The 8,872-nt window shown below is 40.9% G+C and overlaps 1 protein-coding gene across 1 annotated transcript; it reads left to right on the forward strand.

Moving 5' to 3' along the window:
* The first annotated feature begins 3,668 nt into the window (after positions 1-3,668).
* LOC131218751 (putative pentatricopeptide repeat-containing protein At5g52630) lies at positions 3,669-8,052 on the forward strand. The gene is made up of 2 exons (XM_058213519.1): positions 3,669-3,989; positions 5,523-8,052. Exons 1-2 carry the CDS (start codon positions 3,906-3,908, stop codon positions 7,716-7,718), a joined length of 2,280 nt encoding a protein of 759 aa, XP_058069502.1. The 5' UTR covers positions 3,669-3,905; the 3' UTR covers positions 7,719-8,052.
* Positions 8,053-8,872: the final 820 nt, after the last annotated feature.

Consider the following 8,872-nt stretch of genomic DNA (forward strand, 5'->3'; position numbering starts at 1 on the left):
GAGGGAAATTGGGCCCACCAAGCAGGAAAATAATAATATATTTTTGCACGGAGATACCAATGAAATGAGATGAACTGTGATGCAAGACAACTAGCCATTTGCTCTAAGAGCTCAAACTAATAGAGCATGGTAAATCAATCCCTTTATCTCATAGCTCGGGCCCACATCCCATGGGTTAGGACCTTGGCCGAACCTCCCTCGTGAGCTCCACTTCACATGAGTTCCACTTTACATGAGTACCCGCCTCACACGAGCCACCCGTCTCACATAAGCAGCCCCCACCTTGAGTGTGCACCTGCATCCCACATGGCACTTCACTCAAGCATGGTGTGAAAATGCTCCTGCATTAAATTGGTAGAAATATAATATTTTAGAAATTCATGATTCATAATTCAGCGTAACGAACTTCCTTTCAAGATGATTTGGGTCATTTATTAGAAGGAAAAAAAAAAAAGGAGATTTTGGATGAGGCCATGTCCAATATCATTTGGTAATTGGTGTTGGCACTATGAATGGACCAGATCAACCTACTGATGGGGCCGCGCCATGGCTGGAAATTGGGATGGTGGTAATAAATTGCAGTGATTGAATGTTTCTAATGGTTAAATAAATGGATCTCTTTCCTCGGGGCCATTGCTCTAAAGTTTTTCTTGGCTGCAGAGAAGGGGGCGGGGGTTTGGACTGTTATGAACCTTCCATCTTTGGCCCACCACGTGAATTTATTTTAGGGTGGCCCACTTAATGATTGTATGGGGCATCCCATCATCATGGTGGGAGTGCGGATCGTCTGTGTTGAAAGCATAGAGAAATAGAAACAGAAATTACAAATTTTCCATCTTGAAATCTTCTTGTGTTGGAGAATGAAGAGGCAATTCACCCAACATGTGCCAACCTGTTAGAAGCATGTAGGATCCGAGCCACTCATCAGGAGGGGCCCACCTTACCGAAAAGGGGCTGCTTCACTTGTCCAGTGGTCCATGTGTCCGAAAAAAGTGGACAAACAAGAGGAGCCAGTTTTGCTTGGAACACATGTGAGGCCCACCTGATAAATGGACTGGCTGGATTCTTCCTTCGATTGGAACCGATATCTTTCTAAGCCCCCTAGCAATTTGCCTGATCTATATAGGGTCTAGCCCAGCTAGCCTGACCCTACAAGGCCCAAGCTGAGCTCGTCTGGGCCTAGCATAGCAGGCCCAAGTTTTCCCCCCTGTTAGTGGTTGGGCCCGGGATCATCTCAGCCTGAAAATTGATCAAATCTCTATTTTCTAAGGTGGATTATGCAAATCCATCCGTTGAGCAGCTAGGCTGCGTATGCACAAGAAATATTACAATTAGAAACACGAAAACCAATCAATTGTACTCACCAAGACTCATAAACTGAGTTGACTGGGAGTAGGGCTGGGCTGGCGACAAAACCCGGTTCATTACCATCCCTACATCGGAGGTTTTGCTAGCTGCCCACCCAGCTTCCTCTGCATCATGCATTCCAAGCATCACGATATGTGAGATCGCCGCCTATTAGGTGGACCCTCCAATAATGTAACTATGTCACAAAAAAAAAAAAACCAACAACAACAACAAGAAATGCAGTCATAGGGAGGGTGTGGCTACAGCTAAGAAAGCACCACAGGGAGGAGAATGTGCATCAGATCCACCCCATCCATCAGGAATGGTGCCATATTTCACCATAGTTGATAAAAATCAGTCTAATCCCAAGGCTTAGGTGGGGGTCATATGGCCACACTAATTTGAGTGTATTTGAATGCATTTGGTTTCCAAAAGTCATTTGACAAATGGATTTACTGATAAATGATATTGAAAGTAAATGAAATGCACAGTTTCATGTGTTATAAAAACTAACCTTTCTCATAGTGAAATGCCTTTTTAGCTCCCTTTTTTAATGTGAGAGAGTGGGACGATGTAACAAAATTACCTACTAATTCATTGTACATGTGGCATGCTGATAATACTTAAAAAATAACCTTATCATTGACTGCATCACTAAAAGTACATCATAGAATTACCCGGACTTCCCAAACATTAACAGTGTAAATCGACGGTTAAAAAACATTGGCAAGGTGCTCCTTCATGATCCTATGCTTGTGACCTACCCAATGCTTGGAATTTAGTTATTTTTTTTCCAATGTATACATTTCAATGGGCTTATTGCAAGTATTCTATCAAATATGATGTATGTATTAAAGGTGATTTCATAATCAAATATAGGTTCCTAAAAATATGCTATATAGTTTCAATGCATTCTAAATTTTAAATTGATATGTATTTCTATCATAAGTTACCAAACATAATTGAAGAATCAAAATCACATAATTCAAGTTTAAAGTTAAAGGTTGAATTTCAATGCATTCCAATTACAAGCTTTAAATAAGCAACTCTATACACAAAACATAATGCCGATTAGAAATCTTTCATAGGTTACACCAGCAAGAACAACATAAAATTGCATATAAAGCTTCCGACTCTAGTAGCAAGAATTGAATTCTGCCTTGGATTTTGAAGCCGCTTTCTGCTTCTTTTTTTCAACAATGTTCGATAGCTTAATAGAAGAAGAATAATTTTGACAATTAGAGAGAATTGAAAATTTTAAGATTTTATACCTTGCTTTTTCTCTTAGATTTAAAAGTGGTTCTTTTGATGATTTTCAATTGAAAGTAAATTTGAAATTCAAGATTTTGGAAGATGGCAGATATGATTTTAATTAAAAATCCTAAATTTCAATTTCTCATGACAGGATTGTCATGTCCCCTATGAGTGGACTCAGTCCGGAATCTGTGGGACCCACCGTTATTTATGGGTAGAGTTGGGCATTGCTTCAAGTCGGACCAAGTTAGGGCTGACCCGACTCGATCGGGTTTTCAAATAGGTCTAACCTGAACTTAACCCGAACTCAACTTGACTGGGTACTAAGTCCAGCATGCCTGACCCGATCCGAGTCCTGGTCCGGCTTGAACTAATCTGGACTGAGTGTGACCCGGTCACAAGTACCAAGTCAGGTTAGATGCAACAGGTATCTACGGGCTAAAATCACAACTCAAAACCTAGGTGCACTTGTTAGAATTGCAGCCTCTCCATCAACTACACGGCATCTCAAATATAAAACGTGGTATCTAAGTTTTTTAAAAATATATATGTACTAGTCAAGTTTCTGATCAAATCGATTCGATACTGAGTTGGATTTCAGGTCAAGTCGAGTCGAATTACTAGGTGACCGAATCAGCTCGAGTTTGGATTGGATGAAGTCAACTCGGTCGGATCAACTCACCCACTATGTGTGGATTAAGTCGGGTCTGTCTGGTGCCCAGCTCTATTTATGAGTTGCCATCCTTCCATTTTTCAAGTCAATTTTTTTACATGAGGCAAAAAATGAGGCAGATCTAAGCCTCAAGTGCACCACATGGTGGGGACTGAAGACCCACCATTAAAAACTTCTTGGGAGCCTCAAAAGTTTATATCAAACCGGTATTTGTGCCAGGTCTATGTGACCTTTGAATGGGTTGGATGGCAAATAAATATCAGGTGGGCCTTCGGAAGATTTCAACGGTGGGCGTCATTATCACTGCTGCTTCCTATAGGGCGCCGCGGGCCTCAGTTTTCTATCAGGCTGATTTTTGTATCTTGGCTTCGCTGGCACCTTATGCTGGATGTATCCATTACGGCCCCCACATGGATGCCTGCTGGATAATCCAGATCATCCATTCATTGCGCCCCACTTTGGATAGCATCTCATTTCATCCTGAAACTTGTGGTTCCCTCCACATTCTAGAAAGAGAAGGGCGAGGGAGAGAAGAAGCAGAGCAGATAATGTAATTCAAAAAAAAAAAAAAAAAAGATAGCTCTCTCTCTCTCTCTCTCTCTCTCTCTCTCTCTCTCTCTCTCTCTCTCTCATGGCTTCTCTGCCTTCTGTTGCTGCTACCAGCACTCTCAAGCTCGAGCCCGAAATCAGGAAATTCTCCTCCAACTCTCACCAGGTACTCAATCTTCTACAAATTTACAAAATAACCCAGAAATTTTTTGAGAGATTTAATGAAAAATACGCCATTCTTTTTGCAATTCATGAAATTGTTCGAATAACGCTGAGATACTTAATCTTCTACAAAATTACAATAAACCCCAGAAGTTCTTTTTTAAGAGAATTATTGAAAAATCCGCCATTTTAATGTTCAATTTCATGAAGTTCGTCGAATAATGCTCAGGTACTCATTCTTCTGTGTTTGGGCAGAGAAATTTGTGTAGAGAGAAATCTCCCCTCCACCTCAAAATTATGATAAAACCCAGATATTTTTTAAGAGAATCATCGATAAACACACAATTTTTTTTTCATGAAATTCTTTGAACAATATTCAGGTACCCAATCTTCTACGAATTAGGATAAAACCCAGAATTTTTTTGGGAGAATTATCGAAAAAATGGGCCCTCTTCAAGAAATTCTTCCAGTAATGCTCATATGTGTGTATGTGTGTACACATATGCATAGATTAGAGAGTCTTGTAGAATATACTGCTGTTGTTCTAAATTTTGCAATGCATAACGATCATAGTCTACCCACTGGGGATTTTTTATTTTATTTTATTTTATTGTGGGGGAGAACTGATCACCTACAGCCGGTCCATCTTCCTGTGTGCATGAAAGCTGAGCCATGTAAACTGTGGGCTCCACCATGAAGATCACCTTCTTAACCATGCCATCCACTCATTTAGTGGGCCACGCCGGTATGCTGACTCAGACTGTCAGCCATCCATTGATTTTAATGGTGTGCCCTGCCTGATAAGTGGGTCGGGCTCATTTTCATGCCAGGTGGTCTTCATGGCAGTGTCCGCTGGTTATATGGATTGGATGTTAGAGACAAGTGATACGTTGGCAGGGGGCTGCATGCTAAGCAAGCATGCAGCTGGCTGTAGGTGATCAAATTGTGCTTTTGGGGGGAACCCAAATCATGGATATTGGAAATTGGTTGAACTTTTCCATGCAAACCTATGCTAGTTACAGAATGATCATGTGCCAGTTAGCATACATGCGCAGATTGTGCAGTTTTTTCCCCCCTTTTAATGATGATATTTTCCCATTTTTCTAACAATTTCTTTTTCATTTCAAGGCACGAAGATTTTTTGTTTGATTCGTGAAATTCAACAATTCAAAATTCAAGTTGGTTTCTGAAAATTTTTGGGTTTTTTTTATAGTTTATACGAGAATTCAGCTTTTTCCTTTTAAGTTTCATTTATTGATTTTCAAATCTCAGCAGGTATTTGTCAGAATTCCAATAGAAAGAACCATGGTTTTTTTTTTTTTTCCCTTCTTGTTCATTTTCTAAATTCTAATCATTTGGGTATTCAATTCAATTTCTGAATTCATGTTGTTTTTTTGAAAACCCATTTCTTTTACTGGTTTTTTAAATCTTAGCTTGTGTTTTTTTTCAAAATTCCCATACCGAATCATGGGTTCTTCTCATAATTTAATCTCCATTTTTCTATCTCTGACTCTTGGTTATGTATTTTCTACATCAGAATCCGAGCATTTCTTATCAGAGAAGCTCCACAATTTCACCATCAGAAAGAAATTCAGATTTTCTAAGTTTGGATTTCCGAGAAGCACTATCCATCCTAAAGGAAAGCACGAAAATTGAGACAGCATTATATGTTCCTCTGTTGCAAGAATGCATCAACAGGAAGTCAGTCTCTGAAGCTCAAATCATTCACACCCACATCATAAAAGCTGGGGCCCAACAAGATCTGTTCCTTTCAACGTTCCTCATCAACGTCTATGCGAAATGTGGTGCCATGGAATTCGCTCGCAAGCTCTTCAAAAAAGTGCCCCGGCAGAACGTCGTCTCCTGGACAGCTTTGATCACAGGTTATGTTCATAGCTCGCAGCCCGAGATAGCTGTCAAAGTCTTTGAAGAACTGTTGGAATCTGGGATGTATCCGACTAATTACACGCTGGGCGCCGCTCTTAGTGCTTGTTCTTCCTTGTATTCTATTGGATTGGGCAAGCAAATACATGGGTACGCCATCAAATATCAGATTGAATCTGATACGAGTATGGGTAATTCTCTTAGCAGCTTCTATTCAAAATGTAGCAGCTTAGAGTCCGCAGTTAATGTTTTTAGGAGAATTTCAGAGAAGAACGTTATCTCGTGGACTACTGTTATATCCGCTTGCAGTGATAATGGCGACGCTGATATGGGTCTTAGATTGTTCATGGAAATGCTTTCAGAAAACGTGGAGCCGAATGAATTCACATTGACAAGCGTGTTGAGTTTGTGTTGTACATTGCAAGCTTTGGATGTCGGGGTGCAGGTGCACTCGTTGTGCTTTAAATTTGGGTGTGAATCAAATCTGCAGGTTAAAAATTCAATAATGTATCTGTACCTGAAGTGCGGATGGATCGATGAGGCACGAAGATTGTTCAATGAGATGGAAACGATCAGTTTAATAACGTGGAATGCGATGATTGCGGGCCATGCCCAGATGATGGACCATGGGAAGGACAACCTGTCAGCTTACCGTAGTGGTATCGAGGCACTTAAGATCTTCCTCAAACTGAACCGTTCAGGCATGAAACCAGATTTGTTCAGCTTTTCAAGTATATTGACTGTTTGTAGTAAACTGGTGGCCTTAGAACAAGGGGAACAGGTCCATACGCAGACCATCAAAATGGGTTTCTTATCAGATGTTGTTGTGGGAAGTGCGCTGGTTAATATGTATAACAAGTGTGGAAGCATCGAGAAAGCAAGCAAAGCTTTCGTGGAGATGCCAACGAGAACATTGATATCTTGGACGTCAATGATTACGGGTTTTGCGCAGCACGGCCGGTCCAAGGAAGCATTGCAACTCTTCGAGGATATGAGATTAGCGGGAGTGCCGCCGAATAAGATTACCTTTGTTGGTGTTCTTGCTGCTTGTAGCCACGCGGGTATGGTAGACGAGGCACTGAGTTACTTTGAGATGATGAAGAGGGATTACAGGATCAGGCCGGTTATGGACCATTATGCATGTTTGATCGATATGTTTGTGAGATTGGGCCGGTTAGATGACGCGTTTGCTTTCATCAAGCAGATGGATTTTGGGCCCAGTGAGGTTATATGGTCGATTTTGATTGCCGGTTGTAGAAGTCAAGGGAATATGGAGTTGGCTTTTTACGCTGCTGATCGATTGCTCGAACTCAAGCCTAAGGATGCTGAGGCATATGTCTTGTTGTTGAACATGTATCTCTCAGTTGGGAGATGGAATGATGTGTCGAAGGTGAGGAAACTAATGAAAGATGAGAAGGTGGGAAAATTGAATGATTGGAGTTGGATTACAATCAAGGATAAGGTGTATTCGTTTGGAGCTGACGACCGATCACATTCTCAAAGCATAGAGATGTATGGATTATTGGATAATTTACTTGAGAAAGCAAAGAGTTTGGGTTATGTTACGGAAAGAAGTTTAGAAATAGCCAATGAAGAGGATAAAGAGAAGGCACATTCCTCTAACGTTCATCATAGCGAAAAGCTGGCTATTGCTTTTGGGTTGATAAACATGCCTGATGACGCATCTATCCGTGTTGTAAAGAGCATTAGTATGTGTAGGGATTGCCATAGTTTGATTAAATTCTTCTCGGTATCAACTCAACGGGAGATCGTCGTTCGGGATAGCAAGCGGCTCCACAGATTCAAGAATGGGCATTGTTCATGTGGGGATTTTGGTGCACTTCTATGATGCTGTCAATCGCTCTTCTTTTCTTGCATTGGTCTTTGGAGAGTGGGTTTTGAAGACTGATATTAACACTCAATTTTTGGAACTTCCACTCTGTCCTCCCACCCAACTGCTAACGAATCTTGCAAACTGATCATTGAATTCTTCTGCTCTAGATCTAGTGGGTATGTTGTGAAATAGGCAAGAACGAACTACTGATGTGGTCATTACGGACTCCATCAATTCTGTGAAGTACATTTTTTCAAATTATATTTCTACATGTATTTTCCGAAGAGGCTTTGTAGTTGAGAAGAACAAATATCAGATCGAATGAAAATTTAACTCGCTTTATCAGGTACCTGGGTCTGATCTGCCTCAGTTATGAGCATGGTTTTAGGACTCGGATGAGTCTGATGCAACTTGTCTGAGTTGACTCGGATCTGGTAGGACCCGGTCCAGTTTGATACCACTAGTCACCCCAGACTTGGGTGAGGCCTGAGTCGACTCAGAACCAAACGAGTCTATCTGGGTCAGTCTCTGAACCATAGTTATGATCCTCTTCAGTTGCATGAATATCTAGGTAGAAGTCATTGAAATTCTACTTCTTCTAGTGGAACACTTGATTTTCTTTTCTTTAAGTTGCTGAATGTGAGAATTTCTCTGAGGGAGCCTTAAATCCTTTTCAACCTTAGCATAGGTGGAAGTTGGTGTATAAAAATGGAAAAATAAAAACTGTAAATTCAAGTGATTAATAAAAGAATCCATGAATGTTACCAACAGATACATTGTACATCCTTGACATGTCGATATGCATAAGATCCTCAGGCCATGTGTTCGTACAAGTGGGGCCCATGGTTCGGTGATCCAGTCCATTGATGCATCATGGATGAGCCCAAAAGTCCCTCCTATGGGACCAGCCTAAGCCTTGCATGGGCATGCTAATAGGCGATTGAGAGAGCAAAAGCAACTATCAGCAATCAATGGAAGAAGAATGGAGATTGGATGGCTAGAATTTTCCAATCTGGGATATTTGTGGCATATTGGGGTTCCATAAGATCAATAGTTTGCATCACCGATCCGTGGGCCCCACTTGTACAGACTCAAGACTGTTGGATACCATGCATATACTCAGTTGGAAGATCATACAATTCCTCCTACCAACATCCCAATAAACCCAG

The sequence above is a fragment of the Magnolia sinica genome, chromosome 11 (genome assembly GCF_029962835.1).
Source record: "Magnolia sinica isolate HGM2019 chromosome 11, MsV1, whole genome shotgun sequence".
NCBI classification, from domain to species: Eukaryota; Viridiplantae; Streptophyta; class Magnoliopsida; order Magnoliales; family Magnoliaceae; genus Magnolia; species Magnolia sinica.

Coding starts and splice junctions, on each gene's coding strand:
- LOC131218751 (XM_058213519.1), top strand. CDS start 3,906: ATGGCTTCTCTGCCTTCTGTTGCTGCTACCAGCACTCTCAAGCTCGAG. Junction 3,990..5,522: donor TCTCCTCCAACTCTCACCAG/GTACTCAATCTT, acceptor TTTCTACATCAG/AATCCGAGCATTTCTTATCA.